The sequence below is a fragment of the Peromyscus leucopus genome, chromosome 5 (genome assembly GCF_004664715.2).
Source record: "Peromyscus leucopus breed LL Stock chromosome 5, UCI_PerLeu_2.1, whole genome shotgun sequence".
In the NCBI taxonomy this organism is placed as follows: Eukaryota; Metazoa; Chordata; class Mammalia; order Rodentia; family Cricetidae; genus Peromyscus; species Peromyscus leucopus.
The window spans coordinates 17,161,063-17,188,324 of record NC_051067.1 but is presented as its reverse complement, the minus strand read 5'-3'; the positions used below and the strand labels follow the sequence as shown (position 1 = coordinate 17,188,324).

The 27,262-nt window shown below is 41.9% G+C and overlaps 2 protein-coding genes across 4 annotated transcripts in view; one reads left to right on the top strand and one right to left on the bottom strand.

Moving 5' to 3' along the window:
* The first annotated feature begins 1,643 nt into the window (after nucleotides 1-1,643).
* On the top strand, nucleotides 1,644-9,917 carry Fam8a1 (family with sequence similarity 8 member A1). The gene is given in 7 exon segments (XM_028867686.2): nucleotides 1,644-2,191; nucleotides 2,194-2,271; nucleotides 2,274-2,427; nucleotides 3,475-3,595; nucleotides 6,086-6,209; nucleotides 7,190-7,329; nucleotides 9,773-9,917. Coding segments are annotated over 7 exon segments (1,176 nt in total). The 5' UTR covers nucleotides 1,644-1,777.
* Nucleotides 9,918-14,695: 4,778 nt separating this feature from the next.
* Nucleotides 14,696-27,262, bottom strand: part of Nup153 (nucleoporin 153) — a 55,909-nt gene continuing 43,342 nt past the window's right edge. For all 3 annotated transcript variants that reach the window (XM_028867683.2, XM_028867684.2, XM_028867685.2), the window contains 6 exons: nucleotides 23,324-23,515; nucleotides 19,741-20,616; nucleotides 18,239-18,595; nucleotides 17,131-17,406; nucleotides 16,127-16,295; nucleotides 14,696-15,841 (listed from right to left, as the gene is read on the bottom strand). In XM_028867683.2, coding sequence (XP_028723516.1) covers nucleotides 15,757-15,841; nucleotides 16,127-16,295; nucleotides 17,131-17,406; nucleotides 18,239-18,595; nucleotides 19,741-20,616; nucleotides 23,324-23,515 — 1,955 coding nt within the window. In that variant the 3' untranslated portion in view covers nucleotides 14,696-15,756. The remainder of the gene's footprint in view (nucleotides 15,842-16,126; nucleotides 16,296-17,130; nucleotides 17,407-18,238; nucleotides 18,596-19,740; nucleotides 20,617-23,323; nucleotides 23,516-27,262) is intronic.

The window sequence follows — 27,262 nt, the reverse complement described above, 5'->3', positions numbered from 1 at the left end:
GTGTGTGAGAGAGAGAGAGAGAGAGAGAGAGAGAGAGAGAGAGAGAGAGAGAGAGAGACAGAGGCTGCAAGTTCTTGGGTAGTACATACTTGCACTATCCGGCCTCGAATGATCTATGATCTTGTCTTAATTATGTTTCTTTCTCACGTGTAAGCCTGCTAGTACAGTCATACACTATCTTAAATTTTCACTTGTATATAAATCATTTTCCCATAAGAAAATGAATATAGCCACACATTTTTCTCTCAATCTTAGAGATCACATCCTTTAACAAGGTAATGGCAAACTCCCCAAAATCACTCACATAGCCAGCTGCTGCAGAAGCTATTACCTGTGCATTCATCTCTTAGTAACCACACTTGTTTCCCATTGCCTATGTCCTTTCTCCGATAAATAAACTGTAACTCATTATAAAATTCTTTTTATGCAGCATAGTTTAAGAATCTGGGCTGTACCTAAGTAAAGCCCTCTGAGACTCGGAAGGACATGCCTCAGGTTGCACAGCTGCTGATGTTGCACAGCTGCTGATGTTGAGCTCTGTTACCTGCTGCTAGTGATGACCTTGAATAGGTTTTCAAATGTTTCATGGAAGACTTTCCCTCCAAGCAGATTATTAGTTCCTTAAGGACAAAAGTTAGGCCTTTTTCTGTCTCCCAGAGTAACTACACGATTGATTCATTTTCCTAGTTAGGGTTTCTATTGCTGTGATGAAACACCATGACCAAAAGCAAGCTGGGGAGGAAAAGGTTTATGTGGCTTACACTTTCACATTGTAGTCATCCCTGCTGGAAGTCAGGACAGGAACTCAAACAGGGAAGGAACCTGGAGGCAGGAGCTGATGAAAATCCCACGGAGAGGTGCTGCATACTGGCTTGCTCTTCATACCTACCTTCTTATAGAACCCAGGACCACCAGACTGGGGGTGGCACCACCCACGATGGGCTGTGCCCTTCCACATCAATTACTATATAAGATAATGCTCTACACGTTTGCCTACAGCCCAGTCTTATGGAGGTATTTTCTTATTTGGGATTCACTCCTCTCAAACGCCTCTAGCCTGTATCAAGTTAATCTTAGCCAGCACAATCATCATGGAGTATTCTCACAGAGTTGGCTCTTGCAGTTTCCTTGTTCGGCCCTGGGGATACAAAGACACACTGCTACCTCTAACAGGCTTATAAATTTAACACAGCAAAGTGTATTAAGATATAAGTATGTGAGGTGTCGCATATAGATGAAAATAAGACGAATCATACACGAACTAAGAAAAAAAAAAACGCTGTGTTTGGAGATCTGGGCCCTCTTGGAAATTCTGGTAATTCGGATGCAGTTCCACGAGGGACAACCCCGTCCTAACCCCACAGGATCCTCTGTAGGGGCCTTGGTGATGGAATTCTCAAGAAGAATGAGTGATGTCGAATGCCTCAAAGATGTAGCCTAATTGAGTACGTTCACAGTGTCCCACGCGTATGCAGTATCACACAGGTTATGTGGTGCCGCGACATGTCATGTTAACGAATATGTCACAGTTGATGATTAAAACATACGACAGAACAGTCAAAAAGGCGTTGCATAACCAGGAACCAACGTACCCAGCCGCGCCACCACCCACCCGGTTCCCCCCGCAAACGCGCCGGAGGGGAGGGGTTTCCGCTTCCGGCGGCGGATTGTTGACGCCCGCCGCTGCTGTGGTGGCTACCGAGCGGTTGCGGCGGGGCTGCCGAGGGAGGGCGACGGCGCAGTGACAGGCAGCGCGGAGGGTGCCTCGGAGGCGACGATGGCAGAGGGGCCCGAGGAAGCCCGGAGCCGCCCTCCCGGACAGGACGGCGGCGGCGGGGACCACGAGCCAGTCCCTTCCGGGCCTGGCTCTCCCTCCGCGGCCGCCCCCCGGCCCCCGGCCCTCGCGCCCGCCGCCCCGGCCGCCTCGGAGCCGGAGCTGCCGCCGCCGCCGGAGCTCCGGAAGCGCCGGGAGGGGACCGCGGGGCCGCAGGAGCCGGGGGGCTGCGAGGCGTCGGACGGGCCGGGGCGTCTGAGCGCGCGCGAGTACTCGCGGCAGGTGCACGAATGGCTCTGGCAGTCCTACTGCGGCTACCTCACCTGGCACAGCGGCCTGGCCGCCCTCCCCGCCTACTGCGGCCCGCCGCCCGCCGCCCCGCAGCCCGCCGCCCCGGCCCCGCCCCCGCCGCCGCCGCCCCGCCGCCGCAGCTCGCCTACTACAATCCCTTCTACTTCCTGAGCGCCCCGGGGCCCGGGCCCGGACCCGGACCCGGGCCGGGGCGGCCACTGGCGGCGCCACCCCGACCGCCGTCGCGGGCCTGACAGCCCGGGCCCCGCACGTGCAGGCATCCGGCCGGGCGGCCCCCGTGACCAGGGTCGTCGGCTCTGCGGCCCCCGCCCGGACGGCGAGCGACGCCGGGCGGCAGGCGGGTGAGAACGGGGATTGGGTGAGTGGGTGGGTGAGATGTAGGAGGGGCGGGGTAGAGGGTTATATTCGTTTTGAGGTTTAGACCGGGATTCCTACAGCCGCCCTTATTGACCTCGAACTCTTGATCCTTCTGCCCCCACTTCCCGCGTGTTAGGGTTACGGATGGCTCACGGTCTTTTTTAAAATGACTGCTGCTACTCCTACTATTTTGGAAGGATTTCACCCTGTAGTCTAGGCTAACCTTGACTCACTATGTAGCCAGGTTAGCCTCGAACTCGCAGTAAGACTTCTGTGTCAGTCCACAGGATCTTACTTGCCTTGGCAGAGGAGTCTCTTGAAGGAGTGACCATTGGACAAGTATGCTCGCTCTTGAGATATGTAACTGGGGCTGCTACTACCATTGACAGTTTGCCCAGGCCTTAAATTCCAAAAATGTACTGTGAGCCAATGCCAATTGTTCTTCCCTTAGACCTGGCACTACCAGGATATTCCCTTACTGGTGGCACTAGTCCTTCCCTTGTGTAGCGACCTGTGCTTATCAAACCATCCTCTGGGTGATCTCCATGCTCTGCAAAGAGAGATCCGAAGCTAAACGCAGGTGGCAAGCCCCGCTATTGGAGGAACGAGACTAGAATACTAGGAATCACCTGGACTTGGGCTGTGTAAGGACAGTGGAACTGCAAGGAGATTGACCTGAATACAAATAACGAGCTTCGACTGGGCCCACACTTATTGATCTTGAATATTGTCTAATTGATTCTGTGTAGTAACTAGAATTTCACTCTAGCAAAACTTGCAGTCATGCTCCTGCCTCCAGGTCCAGAGTGCTAGAAATACTGGTATTGGTCATCGTTAGATATTTCAGTCACTTGTTCTCTTGGTGGAATCATTGCCATTGGCTGCTACAATGCTAGAATTTTTTTTTTTTTTTAAATTAAGTTGGACCTTGACTTTACCTTGCCCCTCCATTATTTGGCTTGTTTTCTTAAGCCTGTGTAAGTGATTCATTTTCCTTTCTCTCCCCCTTACCCCCCCACCCCAATTTACAGGCAGAGAGTATGTCATTCCATCCTTGGCGCACAGATTTATGGCAGAGATGGTGGATTTCTTTATTCTCTTCTTTATAAAAGCAACCATTGTCTTGAGCATCATGCATCTCAGTGGGATAAAGTAAGTTAACGATAGTCACAGAAGAGTCTGGAGCTGTTACTTAGAGATCTTGTTTTGTAAAATCTGTCCATGCCCGTGAGTGACCCTGGGTGATGGGTGCCCAGGGCCAGGTTTTCTTTTTTTCTTTTTTTAAACTTTTAAAAGCTGTATGTTTATGTGTGTACTTATAAAGACCAGGAGGTCCACTTTGGGTGTCTTCTGCTCTCTAGTGTATTTTTTTTAGGGAGGATCTCTCACTTAACCAGGGGCTTGTCATTTCAGCTAGACTGGCTGGCCATCAAGTCCCCAGGATCCACCCGTCTCCCTGCCCCCGCCCCCCATGCTACACCTTGGTATGTGGGCTTTTAGATGGGTTCTGGGGACCAACCAGCTCAGGGCCTGATGTCTGTACAAACACTTTACTCACTGAGCAATCACCACAGGCCCCTTGTTGGCTCAAGAAACAAAGGAGGAAACCTTAATATGTTAAAATCTGTGGGAAATTCTCCTTTTGAAAATAGATAGAGTGAGGCTTTGGTGGCACATACCTTTAATCCCAGCACGCAGAAGGCAGAGGCAGGCAAATCTCTGCGTTCAAGGCCAGCCAGAGCTACAGTTAGATCTTATCTCAAAAAAATTTTAATAGGTAAAAGGAGTCTCCAGACCTGGCTTGTTTCTGTTAACCATTCTCGTGAGCCAGGAACTTACTGGTTTCCTTATTGGCCTATTCAGTCTCTAACATGAACGCACATCTGCTGCCTGTCCAGAGGTTCCAAGTTCAGTTCCCATGTCAGGCAGCTCATGCTCATAACTACCTGTAACTCCAGCTCTAGGGATCCAACCCCCTCTTCTGCACACACACAAATAGATTTCTTTCCAAAGCACAGAGAGCCTGTGGTAGGTGAACTCTTAATAATCTCTTAGTGGCATTTCAGTGGGGTTGCTTACAGTTGAGCAGATTTCACTCCACTGCCAAGTATGGCATTTACTTGAAAAACTCAGTCTTGGAGAATGGCTGCTATCATTTCCTAAGCATTATCTATGTGCAAGACATTGAATTTGACTGGTTTTTGTTAACCTTAAGGTAGAAATTAATTAGGTTTATGAGAAGTTAAGGCCAGAATTGAGAGGAAAAAAAGTTGATACAAACTGTTGTTAATTAAACCTTAGGGCCCTTGTCAAGTGTTACTGCAATTCCTTCCTATCCTACCTCCCACTACCCACCAACACAGCCTTTTTTTTTAAAAAAAAAAAAAGATTTATTTATTACATGTACAGTGTTCTGCATGCATGTATCCCTGCAGGCCAGAAGAGGGCACCAGATCTTACTACAGATGGCTGTGAGGCCACTATGTGATTGCTGGAAATTAAACTCAGGACCTCTGGAAGAGCAGCCAGTGCTCTTAACCACTGAGCCATCTCTCCAACCCAACACACAGCCTTTATTTTGATTTTACATTTTTCTTTATTTGGAGGTCAGAAGACAATTTGTAGAACTTGACCTCTCCAGCCTTAACTCTGCTGTAGTTTTTTTTTTGACAAGTCTGAATTTCATCACGTGGTTCAACAGGTGCCCACAGTCTTACTCACAGTCCACACACAAGAGAAATTGGAGCCCTACCACTTGCTTCAAGGCTCTCTCTCTCCTGCCAGTCTTTCTCTAGAGCTTCTCCCATCCTCTTTGTCTGGCTGGCTTCTCTTCATTCTTTGTGTTGTAGGACATGTCATTTCTAAGAAGTCTGCACAAGAGTCAGTATAACTGGTTGTTTTCCGTGGTGGTCTGGTTTCCTGACACAATTGGCATCCCCATTTATTATTGTTCTTTATTCTGTTTTCCTTGCTAGAATCTCAGTGAAAGCTGAGACATTTAATATGCCCTTGCTGTCCTAGTCTGCCTTCTGTTGCAGTGATAAAGACCATGATCAAAAACTTTGGAAGAAAGGGTGTATTTCATCTTACAGCTTGTAGTCTCATTGAGGGAAGTCAGGGCAGGAACTGAAGAAGAAGCCATGGAGGAATGCTATCTACCGGCTTGCTCAGCCTGCTTTCTTATAGCATCCAGGACCACCTGCCCAGAGGTGGTACCACCCACAGTGTGCTAGGCCCTTCCCCACATCAATCACTAATCAAGAAGATACCTCACAGACTTGCCTAAAGGCCAATCTGATGGAGGCATTTTCTCAATTGAGGTTCCCTCTTCCCAGGTGACTGTATCCTTTCAAGTTGACAAAACCATTGACCATGTCCTCAGAGCTGGAGTTTTGCTTGTTCTACAGTGTTCTACCACTGAGTTACAAACACACAACAAACAAACATAACCGCACCTTTTGCTTTTATTTACCTATTGCTATTTGTTGAATAAACTCATGGGTATTTTGTGCAGTTAGATGGTGAGAACCTAACAGTTAGCTTAGAATTTCATGTAAAATTTACGACTTACACTAATTAGGGAAAAACGGTACAATGACCTGGTAACTAGTTCCGTATAACCCCAAATCTTTTTTTGTGCAGGGACATCTCTAAGTTTGCCATGCACTACATAATAGAAGAAATCGATGAAGACACATCCATGGAAGACTTGCAGAAAATGATGATTGTGGCACTTATATACAGGTTGTTAGTTTGTTTCTATGAGGTAAGCTGCTGACTGAAGCAAATGCTGCTTTAATAGTGTAATTGTAGATTTCTACCAAGAAAAAGAATGAGAATTTCTCAGGCATCTTCATATTTGTATTTTTTCACAATTTTTAAAATTAACATTTTCAAGTTAAAAAAAACTATTAAATTTTTTGAAAGGAAACATTTAATAATTGCTTTGTTATGCTTTTCAGTTTTAGAAATAAAATTACATTTATAAGTTGGTTTTGGTCCAAAAATATACTTACAGATTGGTTGTAGAAATAATCTATTTTTATCTGTGAAACTCCATAAAATCTGAGCCAAAAAATATGCAGTAGATAATTTTTGACATTGAATATATTAAAAGGCTATAAAATGCATTAGTGGTTAATCTAGAGGGGTGGGTATTGGAGATCAAACCCAGAACCCTATACATGCTAGGTAAGCAAGTCCATTGAGCTATATTTCAAGGCTCTTTTCTTTTTGAGAGTCTCAGTGAGTTCTGAGGGCAGTTCCTGAATGCAGTTTGACTTTTTGCATATCAGCCTACCCAGTAGTTGGGATGACAGACCTTGTGCCACCAGGTCTTTATTTAGTGTTTAGTTTGCCAAGACAGGGCCTCATTATGTAGCCTGGCTTGGTCCCAATCTTGCCAGTCATCATTCACCAGCCTCTAGAGTTCTGGGATGGCAGGCATGTGCTACCAGCCTGTTAAAATTGTTAGGTTTCTAGTAGTCTATACATTTGGCACATCCAGTGTAACTTTCGTTTTGAGAGAGGGTCTCAACCCCTAGCCCTGGCTGGCTTTCACTCACTGTGTATATCAGGCTGACTTGGAACTTACAGAGATGGGTGCTGGGACTAAAGGTGCTGCTACCACATTTGGCCCTCCAGCATGATGGTTTATCAAGAATGAAATGATTTAATAGAAAAAAAAATTGTAAATCTTTAAAATTGGTTTAGTGAATTATTTTTAAATTGTCCTTCTTTCCTTAGATAATTTGCATTTGGGGAGCAGGGGGAGCTACACCAGGAAAGTTCCTGCTAGGTCTTCGAGTTGTGACATGTGATACATCGGTACTCATTGCTCCAAGTCGGGTTTTAGTGATTCCTTCCTCAAATGTTAGCATCACAACGTAAGTCCTTTGCTTATCTTAATCTACTTGCAAAAAGAATATCGTGAAGTCATCTTCTACTGTATAATGATGTCAATCATGGCACTCAGCAGTGAAGAGTCTGCTGCACGTTGACTTCAAGGTGTTTGAAGTGTGTGACAGTGCACCAAGTTTTGCATTCTCAAGATCATTCCTACATTCCTCAGAATGAGTCCCTCGTTAAGCAGCACAAGATTGTATTCAATACCCCATTACAGGTTCTTCATAGTATACACTGTGATCACATGGAGGTTTGTATGTCTCATTGCCTTTGGCACACATGTTCAAAATAATTTTATGAACTGTGTAACAATGGTTAAGATATTTGGGTGTTCCCAATGACAACCAATGTTGGAGAGGATGTGGAGCAAAGGGAACACTCCTCCACTGTTGGTGGGAATGTAAACTTGTACAACCACTGTGGAAATCAGTATGGCGGTTTCTCAGAAAATTAGGAATCGAACTACCTCAAGACCCAGCCATAGCACTCTTGGGCATATACCCAAAGAATGCTGATTCATACCATAAAGATACATGCTCAGCTATGTTCATAGCAGCACTATTTGTAATAGCCAGAACCTGGAAACAACCTAGATGCCCATCAACGGAAGAATGGATGGAAAAAATGTGGTACATATACACAATGGAGTACTACTCAGCAGAGAAAAACAATGAAAGCATGAAATTTGCAGGCAAATGGATGGAACTAGAAAAAATCATCCTGAGTGAGGTAACCCAAACCCAGAAAGACAGTTATGGTATGTACTCACTCATTGGTGGATTCTAGATATAAAATGAACAATCAGACCACAACCCATAGAACCATAGAGGCTATATATATAGCATGGAGGTCCCTAGGACGACTGTGGCATATAATAAATTTCAGTTTTACTCAATTATTGAAAAAAAATAGCCAAATGAATGGAAACACATGAACTATGAACCAAAGGTTGAGGGGCTCCCAGCTGGATCAGGCCCTCTGAATAGGTGAGACAGTTGATTGGCTTGATCAGTTTGGGAGGCATCTAGGCAGTGGGACCAAGTCCTGTGCTCATTCCATGAGTTGGCCGTTTGAAACCAGGAACTTATGCAGGGACACTTGGCTTAGTCTGGGAAGAAGGGACTGGACCTCCCTGGACTGAGTCTACCAAGTTGATCACAATCCTCGGGGGAGGACGTGTCCTGGAGGAGGTGGGAATGGAGGGTGGGCTGGGGCTAAGGGGAGGGCGTGGGAGGGGGGAGAATAGGGGAACCCATGGCTGATATGTAGAACTGAATGGTATTGTAAAATAAAAAAATATATATCACAAAAAAAAAAAAAAAAAAAAAAAAAAGATATTTGGGTGTTCTTAGTGCTCTGTGCCTAGCTTTATTCTCTGGCTCTGTGAACTACCCACTACAACCCTATCCTGACTTCAGCTCTTAGCTGTAGAGCACAGAGTGCCTGTAGTCTTCATTGCTGGCCTTTGGCATGCAGCACCATTAAGCATGCAGTGGTGATGGAAGTTTGTGCCAGTAGCACAAACAAAATTTGGCTAGAAAAGCTGCAGGAATGATTCAGGGGAAACACAAACAAGGCTCCAGAAGCAGGCTAGATTTTACTGGCATATGCACATTGCCTTACAACTTTATGTTTTAATTCTGGCCTTTTTTTTTTTCTTTTTTTTTTTTTTTTTTTTTTTTTTTTGGTGTTTCAAGGGGGTTTGTGTAGCCCTGCTGTCCTAGAACTCACTGTATAGACCAGGCTGGTCTCAAACTCAAAGATATCTGTTCCCGAGTACTGGGACTACAGGCATGCACCACCACTACCCAGCTCTGGCTACTTCTTTTAATGAGCCAATAATGGTTAGTGTTTATTGAGCGCTTCTCAGATACCATGCATTTTAGTAATTTAACATAGCGTTTCACAGTTGTGGAGCACTAGTAATTAGAAAATGAATGTGAAACCAGCCAGTTTGGATTCAGAGTCTGCACTTTTAGCCACCGACAGGCAGAAACTAACATTGTTAGGATAATTCTCTATTTTGAGCTATTGTTGAAAGCTTTTTAAGATTACTAGAGCCCATACAGGAGAAAATAGATAAAAGAACAGATTGTGTTTCAGATAAAATAGAAAGTAGAACTGCAGTAGCCTACCCAATTCAGAAGAATCTAGAAACCCATGGGAACATATGACTATGGAAAACGTAAGCAAAGGGAAAATGTCTTTGGACAGAATACAAAGTCCTGTGTGCTGTCTCCTCTTTGATGTTCTGAGATGTTTGTTACCAAAGTTCTAGTCTTGTACGTAGTTTTCTTTAGGAGTTGAGCAGGTAGTTCAACTGTATTGTTTGAACTGTGCTCTGAGTGTTATAGACCTCAACAACATACCCAGTTGGCAATGACTGATATGACCTGACTTGCTACTTCTGTTTGCTTCCTTTAGGTCCACCATACGAGCTTTGATCAAGAATTTTTCTATTGCTTCTTTTTTCCCTGCTTTCATCACACTGCTGTTTTTTCAGCATAATCGAACAGCCTATGACATTGTAGCAGGAACCATTGTGGTAAAAAGAAATGGGGTCAGATGATGCCCCAGAGCCCTGAATTCCACTTTTTGGAATAATGATGACAAGACTAAATTATGTATCAAGGCCATCAGTATCTCTAGGCTACATTAATTGATGTTTTAAAAATTAGAGCAGTCACTACGGTGTGATGCAGGAGACTGTTCTGAAAGTGTTGACTGTACTTAAATGTCAAGAACCTTTCCAGAAGGAAAACTTATTAAATTCAAGTGTTAAATATTTGTAGGACAACAAAACAAATGATTTCAACCAATACAGAAAAATATATACTTTAACATTTAAGATAAACAAAATTTGCTGGAAGCATTTTCAGCTTTAAATTCTCCATTTTATTTTGGCTTATCCTAGAGTAATTGAAAAATGTCCAGTTGTGTTTTATAAACACCTACCTACCTAACTCCCACAACTCTTCTTAGGGAAGTTGCTTTATGTGGGCATTGATACTCAACAAACCACTGGCTGGCTCCATGGCAAAGTGTTGGAGAAAAGGGCTAGTGAGGAAGGCCTATCAGTCCCCTCACCTCATGCTTGCAGGATGTTCTAGAATTCACTGCAGTAGTGGTGGAATTCTGCAGCTTCTTACTACTTATGTATTTGGAGGCAGGAATTTTCATGATGATGAAAATGTATTGAGTCATATCATTGATACTTTAAAAGAAAAAGGTAAGTTAGTGATTGCCTTCTGTGGGGGTAGGGTGGGGATGGGAATGTTAACTTTCAATGTAAATTCAGCTTAGAATTCATGTGCCCTAAAAATCAACTATAAATATGTGGGGGAAACATCCATCAAACATTCCCAGTGTGTGCTCTCCAGTGTTATGAATGTACCTGTAGATTCTATTTCTGTACAAGCAAACTCCTAAGGCACTATATTCTATACAGTTCTGTGACTGTCAAAACATCAAGGTATTAAGTCTTTAGTATTTTGTGAATAACTCTAAATACTAGTAGCCTGTGAAATATTAGCAATTTTCCCATAATGAATTGTTCTCTCTAAAGCAAGGCAGAGTGTCATCTCCGGACATTATTCTAGCTTCTCTAAGCTCATTTTGGGCCTGCTAGAGATGAAATTTGGGAGGAAATGTTAAAGCAAACTTTTGTGTATGGTCATTGTACTTTGCTCTGTTGGTGCAACATTATCAGGTTTATGTCTGTGTGCTTTTGTTGTGTTCCAGTTAGCTAGCTGTACTGAAATGTACCCACACTGCTTATAGTTTAAACTTTCTTACTCATTGTATATGATTTTCCCAAGAAACACTAAATTGTATTGTATAAGAAATCAATCTTTGTTCCTGGGTTTTAAATAGCAAGAATAATCCATGTGTTATTACTGCATCCATTTTCAGTGGACTTTTGACATTTAAAACTGTGAAAATGCATTTAATATCTACAGACACTTTAAGAATCTAATAGCTTATTGTAAGAGTTCAAAAACCGTTTTTCAAAATAATTTTATTTAAATTAAATCCAACTTCACAGAACCCCTATTACTTGTCAAGAGCAGTATGTAGAGCACTTGTGGCTCTGTCAAGATTTTACGGCTCTTCAAACTCTTACACTACAAATCAAGAAGTTGGTATGGACACTACTTTTGCCACTGATAAGGGAATTCAAGTTGAAATGTACTTCACTCATGCAGCTCTGGAGTGCTTGATTATTCTACCCAAAGATTACTGTACTTTTCACTGAGGATATTTTTATTTATAAAGTAAAATAAACTAGTCCAATTTGTTATAGTTTAAATATTGCAATTTGCTATGGACAAGTCATTTAGATCCAGCTGTGGATTCAAGTTGTGCCATATAGACTGTAAAAGTATTGCTTTGCCTCTACAATAAAAAAAGAAATCTCAAGAGTTGAAATAAGCCAGGCAGTGGTGGTGCACGCCTTTAATCCCAGCACTTGATCTCGGTGAGTTCAAGGCCAGCCTAGTCTACAAAGTAAGTTCCAGGACTGCCAAGGCAACACAGAGAAACCCTGTCTCGAAAAAAAAAAAACCAACAGTTGAAATAAAGAGAAAAGGGAACCTGGCACATTTTTTCCTCATAGGGTTGTAAAATGGAGTTTCCTTCACAGAACATGAGTATATTCAACTACAGAAATACTGATTTCCTGTGTCTCATGCTGAAGCTGTACCCTAAAAGGGCAAAATTGAAGTCAGAAATGAAGATGTTCTTAAATGAATGTACGTACCCTGAGCTGGACTGGAGTCTCATTGCTGCATTCAGTCCTAACAACTGGAAAGAGATTTAGGCAGTGAGAAAGTCTTGGTACCCATCGCTGAAAGTGTTCTGGAGTGGCTAGATCTTGTGAGTAGGATAGTCTACTATCTAGGTAGGTAACAGTGCAATGGTGGGCCTTACTTTACTGAGCATTCTCTATGACCATAAATATTTGACAGTATTCTAAAGCATAGCCCAACTCCTTCCCTAGCACTGGCTTAATTCTCCCTACAAAGCATTCACCTTCTAATCTCCAAGAAGACATCCTAGTTGAGGGCCACTGTGCATACCTCAAAAATGAATCTTCATTTGTTACTTAGAGGATGAGGCAATTGAAGTTTCTCACTGTTTCTTTGAGGACAGTGCCTAAATTAACAGTATTCCTAAACTCTGACAAGTACTGGTCCTGTTTCAGCTCCTTGCAACCTTCCATTCACATAACCAAAGATCAAAGTTCTTACTCGTGCCTGGGTGAAGTTTCTCATTTCAGCTGGTATATGCCGATTTCCTTGTAGTTCACTATAGTAGGGCTTGCCCTGCAAGCAGTATCTAATGACCCACCTATAAATAAAACTCATTCTATTTTTAATATTTGTATGTCACCAGTTTGTATTTTTGTCTCAATAAATGTCAACAGTGTTATCTGTCTTTGCCTATTTTTTACTAAGAAAACAGCAACAGTGGTGTATTAAACTAATGGTGCTGATAACACTTGCCTCAAATATGTAACAACCTGCATTATCCAAACACCTATGAAAAACTGTAAAAGTACAGGTTAAACTCACGGGTAGGTACTTAGAGCCTTTAGCATTACAACAATCAGATGACTAGATTTAAACTCAGTCTTAATGGGAAAAGCCTTTATAAACTAGTCCTTATGGACAGCCTTTCAAGAAAGGCATTAGCTTGATTGTGGACATGTTACCTGTAAACCCAGAACTCAGGAGACTGACACACAAGTATTGCTGCAAATTTAATCCCAGGCTGAGCTGCAGTGTAAGACCCTATCTTTAGACATTAAAGGATATATGTACAAACTTTATTTAATGCAGCCAGGTCAAAGTGTTGCTCCGGACAATTAACTATTCTAAGCCAAGCTACAAACTGTATGTTTGGGGACTACAGTGGATTTTTTGGAGGAATAAAAACAAAGTGAAAAGGGGAGGGACAGCCCATATTACAAAGAAACAAGGGTTATGACTAAATTTGTCATATAGTTGCTATATAAGATCTTCATCACTTTTCAATGTTATGAAAGTTTCCAATAAACATGCTACCCTTTATAAAATTGTTGAATGTTGGTTTCCATTGAATTTCAAGCTTTATACAAGCCCAAAGGAGCTTGTACAACAATGAAGACAAGTTCCCAGGTTAAATCTTTCCTGTTAAAAAATGCTAGTTATAGTAATAAACCATTTCATCACTTGTAAAAAGGAACTTCAGTTGTCTAAATTATACTTTTTTCCTTAAGGCCTAAAATTATAATCACTACAAACAACCCAGCACTTAAATGCTTAAAGTGACATACCCAGACCTGATGATAGACTATTATCTAAAACCAGTCTGTCAATCTCTGGGGATATGCCCTAAAACATACACTTACATATCCCACTAATAAGCACTCTCAATCTCAGCCAATCCAATGAACAGTTTACCACTGCTGGGCCGGAGGAGGGACAGGCCCAGAGATGGGGCTGCCACCACGATTAGAAAGCTACATGCAACCCAAGAATCAAGTCTCAAGATCTGAACAGTCTTACAGACTGGAAAACCAAAAAACCCAATTTTCATATAAACCAGCCTTAGTAAGACTTTAGTAGCCTGCTTTAAAAAAAGAAAGGGGGGGGGGTTTCAAAATTATTTCCTACACATTTTAGAGAAGAGTATGCCCTATTAAGCTGCAATTATTTGGACCTAGATAATGGCTAAGAACTGGCCTCCGAGGTCACTGTGAGGTCAGTAGGGTTCCCAGTTTACCTCTTCCAGCATTCACCACCAGGCTCCAAACAGTTAGGTTTCAGGTAAATATTAAAGAGAATATTAGAAAAATAAAAAGCTCTACCCTTAAATCATGTGATGGCCGTGCTATCTTAGTAAGAAAAACATCTTTTCACGAAGACAAAGCATTAGAAATTCTCAATGTAACTAACCTGAAGTATGGCAAATTAAGCACAAACTAACAATAAATGCCCACCCGAATTACAATGAAGACAAAAGCTAAATCCCCAACCCTGCACCACCACCACCACCACCCACCCCCTTACAGTTTTATAAACTTTTGGAAAGCCTGGGGAATATCTCCAAGAAGGTGAGCAATAAACATTGCTTAGATAACCTAGCAGGGAAGCTAGAAGTACAAACAGAAAGGGTTCTATGTTTATTTTCAACTTTTAAAGGGGTACTACATATACAACTGAAGTAAAGACAGCAGTAGGCAGAAAGCAGAGGCTCTTCTGTATACTGCAAACTGATCATACTTGGGCCTTGCCTGATTATACTCTTTGGGATTTCTAATCAACCACCCTTCCCATTAACACTGTGTGCCTTCACTATGAGAACTGTTAGCAAAACGTGCTTCATAAAGTTTTATTGATGGCATTTATCCCATGGTTTAACATGTTAATTATACGGTAATAAACATGGCTTTAATATTAAACTTTTCCTTATTATCCAAAGTCACCACAGTCCATTTCAGTAAATATAAAAATATATGCTTAATACTTTGTACAATACTGGTTTTTGGTCCAAACAAAACTGGATCAGAAAAGCCAATAAATTCAACTTTAAGAATCCCCAATTTTTTTTTTAAAGATTTCCAAATGGATTTAGGCAACTTTGAATAATGGGATTTACATAATAAAATCTGAGACATGACTAAACAAACAACAAAAATATGTCTAACACAAAATTAAAATTTCAAGTTCACAGATTTATGTTATGCCAAAAAAGTACAGAAACAATATTGTATTTACAGAAGTTTCATAATAAAATAATGAAAAAGGCAAGACAGTCAATAGAATGAAAATATAGAAATAGCATATACTTATTAAATGGAGAATGAACTAGATCTAACAAGTCCTTAGTATAGACCATTCTTTAATCAGGCTTTCTCTATCAGAATTTTCCTGTGCACAATACATCCAACTCACTTCACACATACACCACCACAAACTCCGCATAGAAATCATTCATTTCAAAGTCCTCTAATCTATACAGGATTCTAATCTATACAGAATTCCCCAGATATAATTACAATTTCAATGCGTTCCATTAACGCTTTATCAACACACATAGCGGTGCAGACAGGATCTATACAAAGCCATTCACCGTGCAGGCTCTATTCCTGGGTACAGCCAGACTATGCCAATCAGTGAATAATGTGCTGGATCATAAAATGTTTCTGCTGAAGAATCAGTCAGTCATCAGTCTAGCTATTATTTTCAAAAGAGAATGGGATATGGGAATGGGACTTCCATAAAGAGAAAAAGTACAATTCCAAAATTAAAGAAATCCTTAGACAGATCTGACTTCAGATAAGCCCAGCATGTAGTACAATCCAGTATCTGAAAGCAGGCACCAGCTGTTGATAAAACTGTTGGGTATTAACACCTTTGTGACCTTTATTTCCTGCGTCTAACAGCAGTCTTTATCTTGCGACCAGAAACTGAAGTTCCGGAAGAAGAGAACATATTTTTCCCATTTGACCTGTGAAAATAAAACATTATGTGTTATAATGTTCAGGACAAACAGAGGCTCATAACCACTTAACATGGCCAGCAACAAAATGACAAGTAAGGAAAATATTATTGATACAAGTAAATATCTTCTGCTATATTTGGCCTTGTCTCACATTATAACACAACCCTCAAAATTACAATATCATAAGCTGATATTGGGTAATATTTACGTTTACCCAAACTGCCTGATTTACTTTTAGAAACAGACACCTTTACCAATGTCAACTCTCAATGAAATAAAATCATCTCTTACCCCACTGTAAATGATGCTGGAGACTGGCTGAACGGAAAGCCCCCTGAACCTGAGGGCTGGGCTGAGGCTGCAGGCGTGCTGGGATTTGCACCAAATGTGAACACTCCTGATGGATTATTGTTTGTGAAGTTGAAATTTGTAGTGCTGCTGCCAAATTGGAAAACAGAACCTATACAAATTAAGGAGAAATATCCCATTAATGACACAATGTTAAAGATTGACTTTGACCTGGACATATTAAACATGGGAAAAATTTTAAGATCTTAAGCAAGGCATGGTGATGCACGCCTCTAGTCCCAGCACTCAGGATGCAGAAAGGAGAGAATCTCTGATATCAAAGCCAGCCAGTACTGCCACAAAACAGGAGACATGTTAGGGCACACATGAGCTAAGTACAAATAGAGAATACAAGATGAACCTTTAGAAACCAATAACCAAACAAAACTAAAAGACAAAATACTTACAAAGAATTCACAAAAAGGGAAACTACACAGAACCCAAGTATGACTGAGACTTGTCATCCACCAGTGGCCGCGTGGGAACTGGTGTACCCAGCAGTAAGTTTGTAATAAATACCTTTAAATACCAGGTATACCTTTCTATTCAAAGTGCATCACTAAGAAACACGTCTGCTCCCCAACTCTGTAACATGAAAACAATATTTCCTAACAGCCAAAACTGACTACCACTCAACAGCAAATGGATAAGACTCCCTTCCCAAAGGACATCAAAGCACTGCCGCACTGCAGCTAGAGAAACAGGGTGGAACACAGCCCACACCTAAGTCAGAGGAAGAAACACTTTCAGTGTACACTAATGCCACCAAATGTAGTGACGAACATTCTGCAATGTTGATAGGTGAATGTTAAACACCACACTTCACTGTTGTGTTAAGTATAAAACATTAGAAAACAGGATACACTCATGGTTTAAAGTTCAAAGAAAAACATTATTTTAAGACACTAGACTCAAGTATGGATACCAAGTGTCATTACACAACTTACTGGAATTAGGAGCTGTTCCAGAGCCAAATGCAGACTGACTAGGCTGCTGCCCAAACACAGGAGGCTGGCTGCTGCTTGACACTGTCCCAAAAGTAGGTGGTTGTATGGGCTGGGAACCAGCAGAAAACAATGCTGTTGAAGATGATATCGAGCCAAAGCTTGGAGGGTTAGGCTGGCTGGCACCTTGACTTTGTCCAAACGTTGGGGTCTGGTTAGCACCAAATGCTGGACTGGCAGATGGTGCTGAATGTCCAGTGCCAAATACAAAGGAGGATCCTGGAGACCAAGAAATTCTTAAATCAGTATCAAGATTTGTAGTGAGATCACCCTTGGGAAACTCTCTAAACTCATACCAATTTCTGGCCATTTTCCAGACTCTTACTTTGATCACAAGCTTTGAATGGTTAGAACAATGATACTATTTACTATAACATATACTAGTTTAACAAAAACTTCAAATAACAATACTCTTTTGCAACCAACAATCCTTTACTAGGAGAAGTGTACTTAAGATATTATTCTGTTCCTCAGGCTGCCCTGGAACTCACTTTGCAGCATAGGTTCAACAATTTTTTTTCTAAAATGATGTACGACTTCCTATGAATCACTGTATGAGAACTCACATCCTATACAACAACTATTTACTATCTGGCTGCTCGGGAATTTGACATGTCAAAAGGCAATTATATATTCTTCCTACAATTAAGATTTTTTTATTTTTATTTTTTATTTATTTAGTTTGAAACAGGGTTTCTCTGTGCAGCCTTAGCTGTCCTGGAACTCACTCTGTAGACCAGGCTGGCCTTGAACTCAGAGAACCACCTGCCTCTGCCTCCTCAGTACTTGGATTAAAGGCATGTACTACGATGCCCAGCTTGAAAAAAATTGTTCTTAAGAGTTAAATATATTTAATTAACCTGAACATAAACTGCATACTTCTCCACAGGGGAAAACTCACAACATTCCAGATACAGGTGACTTAGAGGCACTCAAGCCACTTGAGAAGAAGAAGATTACAAGCTGCAAGAATGTGCTACCACTGGCACACTTGGAGCAAAACCAATTCAACTACCTATGAACTCCACCTTCCCTCCTGTCGCTGAAGTACCTGAAGAGCTTGATGTGGCAGCTCCAAAACTGAAGCCCGAGGATGCAGTGCTGTTACCGCTGGCTCCTGATCCAAACACAAAGGGAGAGGCAGCGGAGCCAGTGCTGGATGTGGTGGTGGCTGCTTTGCTCTCTTGAGGAAATAACAAAGACTGAGATGTACTCGACTCTGCAGAGTTACCGAAGGCAGAGCTGCTGACAGGATTGCTGGCCTGTCCAAACACAAAGGCTGCCACAGGAGGGTTGGAGGAAGAGGTGGAACTACCAAATATGCCACCACTCGATGAAGTGGCTGGAGCACTTGAACTAGAGGAACTGCTGTTCAAGAAGCTAAAAACTGGCTTTGCTACACCTTGATCTGCAAAAGAATAATTGAGAAACAAACATAAATCCTTAAGAACAAATTTCCTAACAAATTTTTTCAGATAATATAAACTAAGATTATTTTTATAGTCTGACTCATAAAATAAATATTATCACTTTGAAATGTCAAAGCACCTGTCTTTTATGGTTTATGGATTTTTTCTTTACCCAAAGACCTTCAACGTTCAAATAAAAAGTCCTGTGGCTATGTATATAAATTTAATGGGAAATACAGAACCTCACATCCAACTCTAACTTGATATTGTATTCATAAACCAAATTCAGACAATGGAAGGTAGGTGCACTTTTATGTGTCTGACTGTTTTGTCTTATTACAGCAGCAGCACCCTAACATATCAACCTCCTCACAGCACTGACTGGACTTCAGCATTTGCTAACCCCTGCTAACTAGTACACAATGTCACTACTGTGGCACCCTAAATTAACAATGTACACATCTATTCCCTTTGCTGTCGCTGTCACTGGACCATTAATTAATGCCTACATGCCTGCCATGCTTCTCAAATTCCTTGCACATTCATGCACTTTCCCTACAAATTTCAGAAGTAGCTTAGCTTGACAAGATGTACAAAAACTAAGAACTGAAATGAAAAGAACAGAAGAAACAATTCCCCTATGCTCTTGTACTTATTCAGCATCGCCACCATTGGAAATTAGAAAGCTTAGCAAATACAAGTCATGTTTATGCTGTACAACTGATTGTCAACTTGGAACAAATCTTTTGAGTTTACATGAAATCATGAATCTACAACCTGAAAAACTCTACTTCCCCAGTTCTCAGCTCCGATGCTGTACAATAGATGGGATGTAGACATTTTATAATTGATGCATGCGGTCAGGGAAAATTTTATGTTAAATTTTTGTTTACAGGTAGTTACAGAAAGACATATATAATGTGCCCCATTCTACACTTTCTATTACAGCTGTATTTCTCAAAAATAGATCTGTAGATATCCCATCAGAACCATGGCTATTTGGTTCAATTAAAACAGAAAAACCTGAGCCCTTTCCTCAAGACTTTCAAAACCAGTATCCTCCATTATTTTCTGGCACTCTTTGACTTCCTGCATGTCAAGGTATCGAATGTGACTTGCAAAAAATAAGTCTTTTAGTACTTACCAGTTGTACTGGTTTGATTTCCAAATGAGAAGGTGGCCTTGGTCAGCTGTTCAGACTCTTTCACAGATGGTTTTGCCACACTGAAACTGAATGTCGGCTTGGAAGAACTCTCATCTTTGGTTTGCTCCGAATTTCCAAAGGAAAATACTGGCTGACATTTTGGCTCCTCGTTGTTGGCTTTCTTTCCAAACACCAGAGAAGTAGAAGTAACAGGTTCTTGCTGTTTCTCCTCTGTCCTTCCCAAAGCAAACATTGAGGCAGATGGCGAAGAGGCAGACTCCACTTTACCAAATGGAAAGCCGCCCTTGGTAGCAGAAGAATCATCTTTCTTTGATTCTGTTGTCTTATATGTGAAAGGAGTCACTGAGACACTCTTAGTTTCTATGGTTCCAAAGTTGAAGGTGCCCTTGTTCTCTGAGGTCATTGTGGTGTCGGTAGCAGCAGAGGGGGGGTTACTAACTCCCGAACCGAAGCTAAAGCCTGCAGATGAAGACTTAGGGAGCTCCTCTTTCTTTTCTTGCTGCCCAAGAGTAGATACCCCAAACTGAAATGGAGCTGAAGAAGCTGAGTTGCTTAGGCCAGAACTAAATCCAAACTTAAAATTATCATTCTTGCTGTCATTTTTAATTTCTTCAGGTTTGGAATCAGAAGACATTCCAAATTTAAAATCTCCAGTTGGTTTAGAAAATTTAAAGTTTGTATTCATGGAGCTTGTAGACCCAGAGTCAGATGCAGCGCCTAATTTGAATCCTCCCTGATCTCCAAATTTAAAATTTCCAGTGCTTGTAAAAGTTTGAGGAAGTCCAGAAGAGGCTGATGGAATACCAAATTTGAAGGCTGAAGGTGCTGGATTTAAAGATGAAGATGTCCCAAAGCCTTCAAAAATAGAAAACACACAAAGAGACGCCAAATTAATGTGCTCATCCTAGCAACTATAACCCCTGCAAGCCCCACCATAGGACAACTCTAAAAAGGCTTATATGCCACTTCCATCTCTAAGACTGGAAGGTCTAGAAAGATGAAAGAACACGTGTCAGTGAGAATGCTAGGAGAAGTAGGCACTTCCCTATCCTGTAGGGAGAGATCCAAACCAGCATCCAAACTGTTGGAATATAATCTATCAATGTTCAGGAAAACATCTAAATCATAATATACCCTCTGAGACTCAGCATTTTAGAGCTGGAATTTGTCTTATGATAAATTCAGACACACAAAATGCTGTGAGGTCCAGGCAACTATAAATAAAGGATGAAAAACAAAACATGCTGCCGGGCGGTGGTGGCTCACGCCTTTAATCCCAGCACTTGGGAGGCAGAGGCAGGCGGATCTCTGTGAGTTCGAGGCCAGCCTGGGCTACCAAGTGAGTTCCAGGAAAGGCGCAAAGCTACACAGAGAAACCCTGTCTCGAAAAACCAAAAAAAAAGAAAGAAAAAAAAAAAAAAGAAAGAAAGAAAGATAAACAAAACATGCCAAAAGTAACTAGGATTAAAAAAAAAAAAAACCCAAGACGAACAGAAAAGGTAGGTGATATACAACATTCTGACAAAAAAGGAAATCAGAATAACTAGAATGGCAATGAGTTTGCTTAGGACAGGGAGAAAGCACTTTTAGAAGGTATAGCACTGCATTAGCCATGATTTGCAGGGAGACAAAAAGGTGAAACAAGAGCCAGTAGAAACAGGAGATAAATTTTCTGTGACCCTTGATCACAGTTTTTAAATATTGTGTTGACAGAAGCATTTAAAAACTTTTAGCATTATTGCTGGGCGGTGGTGGCACACGCCTTTAATCCCAGCACTCGGGAGGCAGAGCCAGGTAGATCTTTGTGAGTTCAAGGCCAGCCTGGGCTACCAAGTGAGTTCCAGGAAAGGCGCAAAGCTACACAGAGAAAGCCTGTCTTGAAAAAAAACAAAAAAAAACAAAAAAAAAAAAAAAGAAGAAGAAGAAAAATTTAGCATTCTTTGGTGCTTTTCTGTTGCTAAAGAAATGGAGTATGGAGCCGGGCGGCGGTGGCACACGCCTGTAATCCCAGTACTCGGGAGGCAGGGGCAGGTGATCTCTGTGAGTTCGAGGCCAGCCTCGTCTACAGAGCGAGTTCAGGACAGGCTCCAAAGCTACACAGAGAAACCCTGTCTCAAAAAACCAAAAAAGAAAAGAAAGAAAAAAAAGAAATGGAGTATGAAGTACTTGACTGATTTTAAAACAAGGCCTATTAGAAGGTGGCAAGGCAGACACCCATTACTCACCCATAAATGAAAGCAAAGGACAGCCAAGCTTTTCTATGAACTTTTATCCTCAGATAAACTATCAATCATGTCAATCTTGTAGACTAACGTAAAACACTGTCAACCATGTGAACTAACATGAAGTGGGTGTGATAGATCCAAGCTTTGACTTTTGATTTACAATGTTTGAAGGCCACTAAAGACTGAAGTAAAGTATAAAATAAAGCCTAGCCTACAGAAATCCCTCCACATTCCCCTCTTGGAGGCTAACTTCATTCAGAGATTCCCTGATCTTCATTCAGATCTAAAATTTCTAAAATATTTCCTCTTTCCTAAGCTTTCCACAACTTCAAAGTCTGCATGGAAGAACTCAAATGAGCTGTCAAAATCTGAAAACACCAGCCTTCATATATTTAGCATCAGTGACCACGTGAGGCTCTTCTTTACTTTTAGGTATTAAAATACTGAGAAGGCTGGGCTTTTGGGTGACGCAAATGCTGGATGACATGCGTCCCACCATGCCTGCTAAGAGTTCCCTCGTACTCACATACTCAGAGGCTAAATGACTTACAGTAAAATCCTAAGGGTGGTAATCATGGAAGAGTCAAATTCATACCCAAACCTGGAAACTGCACCAAGTTTCTTACCAAGATACACAGACAGCATCTTGATGCTGAGGTGCAACTAATTTGATTTTACCATCATCCACAGATAACAGTAAAAACAAAACACACACACAAAATCCCAAGGATCATGTTGCATTTTACATAATTACTCAGAGAACAGGTACCTTAAAAACAAACCTGTCCCCCTGTAGTAGAAATCCTAACAGGTCTTATTAATAAAATCAAACCTGAAGCCAGTTATTGGGGTAAATGCTGGAAGATCAGAGAGACACAACAGGCCACAGCCACCTCACCTTGCCAGTTCCTCAGCTGATCCTGTTTCCTCAGACTGGAAGCCTCTGAGTCCGCATCCAGAATGAATCTCAGCTGAACTGCTGCTCAAAGGCCTGAAGCTTTAACCAGCCAAATGCTGCTTGTTTCTGGTCTTCACGCCTTATATATCTTTCCTTCCTACCATCACTCCCTGGGATTAAAGGCGTGTCACATGCCTGGCTGTTTCCAATGTGGCCTTGAACTCACAGAAATCCAGAGGGATTTCTACCTCTGGAATGCTAGGATTAAAGGCGTGAGTGCTACCATTTTCTAGCCTTTGTATCTAGTGGCTGTTCTGTCTCTGACCCCAGATAAGTTTATTAGGGTGCACAATATATTGGGGAACACAATACCACCACAGCCTCCACCCCAACACTTCGCTTTTAACTAGGCATTGGGGCATCTTCACCAACGTCTTACCTTTGAACTCTGACTTTGTGCCTGGCTTTGCACTTTCACATGCTATGCACTTGGCAGAGTCTGCTTTATTCTGCACCAAGCACACTTCACAGTCCCAGCTTCCCTCAGGTTTTTTGAACTTATCCAATCCTAGGCAGCCTCCAGAAGACAGAGAGACAGATGCAGGGCTGCTACTTGAGGCAGATACTGAACCTAAAAGCAATGGAGAAACTGATGAAAACTTTAATTTATATTCTCGTACCATCTTTGTGTAGCCCTGAACATCCTGGGAACTCACTCTTATAATACCATCTTAATGACACCACTGACTATGCATTTTCTAATTTCCTTAAACCTTCCTATTAAACCACACACACACAACACACTCTCTTCTCTCTCTCTCTCTCCTCTCTCTCTCTCTCAAATTTGAACTATTCTCTGTTTAAAATTTGGGGCTGGGATGATGGTTTAGTGGTTCAAGTGCTTGCAAATAAACAAAAGGGCCACAGTTCCAATCCCTGAGAACTCACATAACAAATGCTGAGTGGACATACTCTACCTCTAATTCTAGCCTTGGAAGATGAAAACAAGGGCTCCTCAGAGCAACCTAGTCAGCAAGCAAATGAACCACATTAGCAAGCTCTGGGTTTTACTGAGACTCGGCATCAAAAAAATGAGATAGGGCAAAAAGAGTCCTGTTAATAACATCAGGTCACCACAAGACACACATACCATATACATGTATCCAGTCCACACAGACACACATGGAATGAGAAAAAAGAGGTGGGCTATCATTCTCACAAATTAGGGACTCTGACCTGGGGAGATGGCTCAGTCAGTCAAGTGCATACCTTGCAAAAATAAGAAACTGAGTTTGATTCCCAGTAACAACATTTAAAAAGAAATTGTGAAAAATTAGGGTTTAGAAAACTAAATTGAGCCGGGCGGCGGTGGCGCACGCCTTTAATCCCAGCACTCGGGAGGCACAGCCAGGCGGATCTCTGTGAGTTCGAGGCCAGCCTGGGCTACCAAGTGAGTTCCAGGAAAGGCGCAAAGCTACACAGAGAAACCCTGTCTCGAAAAACCAAAAAAACAAAAAAAAAAAAAAAAAAAAGAGGTTTGCCGGGCGTGGTGGCGCACGCCTTTAATCCCAGCACTCGGGAGGCAGAGCCAGGCGGATCTCTGTGAGTTCGAGGCCAGCCTGGGCTACCAAGTGAGCTCCAGGAAAGGCACAAAGCTACACAGAGAAACCCTGTCTCGAAAAAAAACCAAAAAAAAAAAAAAAAAAAAAAAAGAAAACTAAATTGTTGCTGAGTTTGCTGGCACATGGCCTTTAATCTCAAAACTCCAAAAGACAGAGGCAGGCAGATTTCTATGAGTTCAAGGCCAGTCTGGCCTATGTAACAAGTTAAACTTTTAGGCCACACGTCCTTAACAATGTCCAAATTCCTTCAACTATTAGACTTCTAAAATACAAAATGTCAATTTCAGGCAATGCACAAAATGCATGGCCATCTACACTGTCAATTTCAATGTATCTCTGGCTTTGACAATTATTTTTCCATAGACATAATCTACTTTACAATTCAGCCCCATGCCTGTTACTTTCACACATTCTCACTAGATGCTATTTTGTAGGTATTTATTACTGTAACTGAGTTACAGGACAGAAAGATTACTAAAATGATATGAAATGCGTATCTTCCCAGTCTAAAAGGGGGAAAATATAAACTAATGGCAACACAACCAGAAAGTAATAGATCTTCAGTGTGCAAAAGAGGAAGACAACAGAAAGGTTTAAGAAAAAAATACAGGCAAAATCTTTAGGCAGAACCAGCATGTCTGAGAAGAGTGACACAGGAAGGAGGAATCAAACAGGGGAGAGCTCCGCGGAGCCATTTATCCTTGGGTCCCAATCTCTAAACAACGTCCACCTGGTCATTCTCCTCCCATAGTTACAGGAATAGTCTCTGCATTTCAAAATATGTTCTCTTCTCTTTTGCCAGCAAAACTGCTGGCCATCACTGACTCACTCACTACCCACCTGACAAGGTCTCACCTTCGCTGATGGCTTAAGTACCAGTGTAACCACTTCCTCATCTCTACCTGCAACCCACGCTTCCCTGCTCTTTATAAGCTTCTCTGGAAGGTCCCGGTCTCATGTACTTCCCAAGTACAATCAATCTGTCTGATCCTTCTGCTATTCAAGTCTTCTCATTTCTTTTGGGGAATTTCATGAGTATAATGTTTTTTTTTTTTTTTTCTCGAGACAGGGTTTCTCTGTGTAGCTTTACGCCTTTCCTGGAACTCACTTGGTAGCCCAGGCTGGCCTCGAACTCACAGAGATCCGCCTGGCTCTGCCTCCTGAGTGCTGGGATTAAAGGCGTGCGCCACCATCGCCCGGCTGAGTATAATGTGTTTTTATCCTATCTACCTCTCCTCCACTCCAAGTCCTCCGGTGACTCCCTAAAAATGTATGTCCTCTTCTATAATTGTACACAGATGTATGTAAAACATACTAAGTATTACCCACATGTTCATGATTATAGACTAACCACTTGGACATGAGAACCCATCAAGGGGGACTCATACCAGAAGGAAACAGTCTCCCTCCCTCAGCAGCCATTACAAACAGGGGTGTGACCTTGTAGGCCCACCTCCCCCTTGTGCTGGAATGTTGACTGATATGTATGGTCCTGGGCAGGTCTTATGCAAGCAGCCATATTATCACTGAGGATTCATGAGTGCAACAACCCTGTCACATCCAGAAGAAACTATTTTGCAGTATTCTTCCCAGCCTGATCATCTTTTTTAGGAACAGGACCCTTACTAGAATACTTGGTCTTGGTCTTATTCTCGTCACCTTCTTCAGAGGTTATTCTGCCACAGTTGTTTTCCCTGTCTGGTTAATCCAAGATCAATGTTTGATTCCCTCCAGATCCTCAGATCCTCAAGTTCACAGAGTTCAGTCTGGAGATCTATTCCTCAATTCACTCAACTCACATCTACTCCCATGACTTCAAACTATTTCCCATGACCTCCTATATTTGCATCCCTAAGGATCTGTAGTCCCTCATGATATAGCCAAAAGCAACATATATATCTAAACATCAACTTCAGCAATTTGAAATTAATGTGTCTTTAACCATACACAGTTCTAAATCCTCCCTCCTTATTCAACTCCACCATCTGTTTTTTGTTGTTGTTTTGTTTTTCGAGACAGGGTTTCCCTGTGTAGCTTTGCGCCTTTCCTGGAACTCACTTGGTAGCCCAGGCTGGCCTTGAACTCACGGATATCCCCCTGGCTCTGCCTCTCGAGTGCTGGGATTAAGGGTGTGCTGCTGCACCACCACCACCACCACCACCACCACCACCACCACCACCACCACCACCACCACCACCACCACCGTCTGATTTCTTATCACCATTATCTGCCACTTATATTACGCACACAAACTTCCTAAGATGGCCTTCCAAATTCTGCTACCTTGAAGTACAATGCTCACAACCATTTCTAATTCTAGTTCTAAGGGATCTGATGCCCTCATCTCTGACTTAGCACACATGCATGAATACATACAAACATAAAAACATTCATACATACATGTACGCATGCATGCATACATACATTAAACATACACACACAGGCAAAACACTCAAAGAAAATAAATCTATAAGTAACTTTAAAAATTAAAAAAAAAATTGAGCCTAGAAACATGGCTCAGCAGTTAAGAGTACTTGCTGCTCTTGCAGAGGACTGGAATTTAGTTCCCAGATAGCACCTCTAACTCCAGTTCCAGGGAATCCAATTCCCAGTTCTGGCTTCTTCAGGTTAGCACATGTGTGCTCAGAAACAGAGACAAATATACATACACACAAAAACCACCCTCCACCCTTCAAAATAAAATGAGGGTTGGAGGCAAAGTCAGGTGACTTCTAATTCCAGGCCAAGTTTGGTGT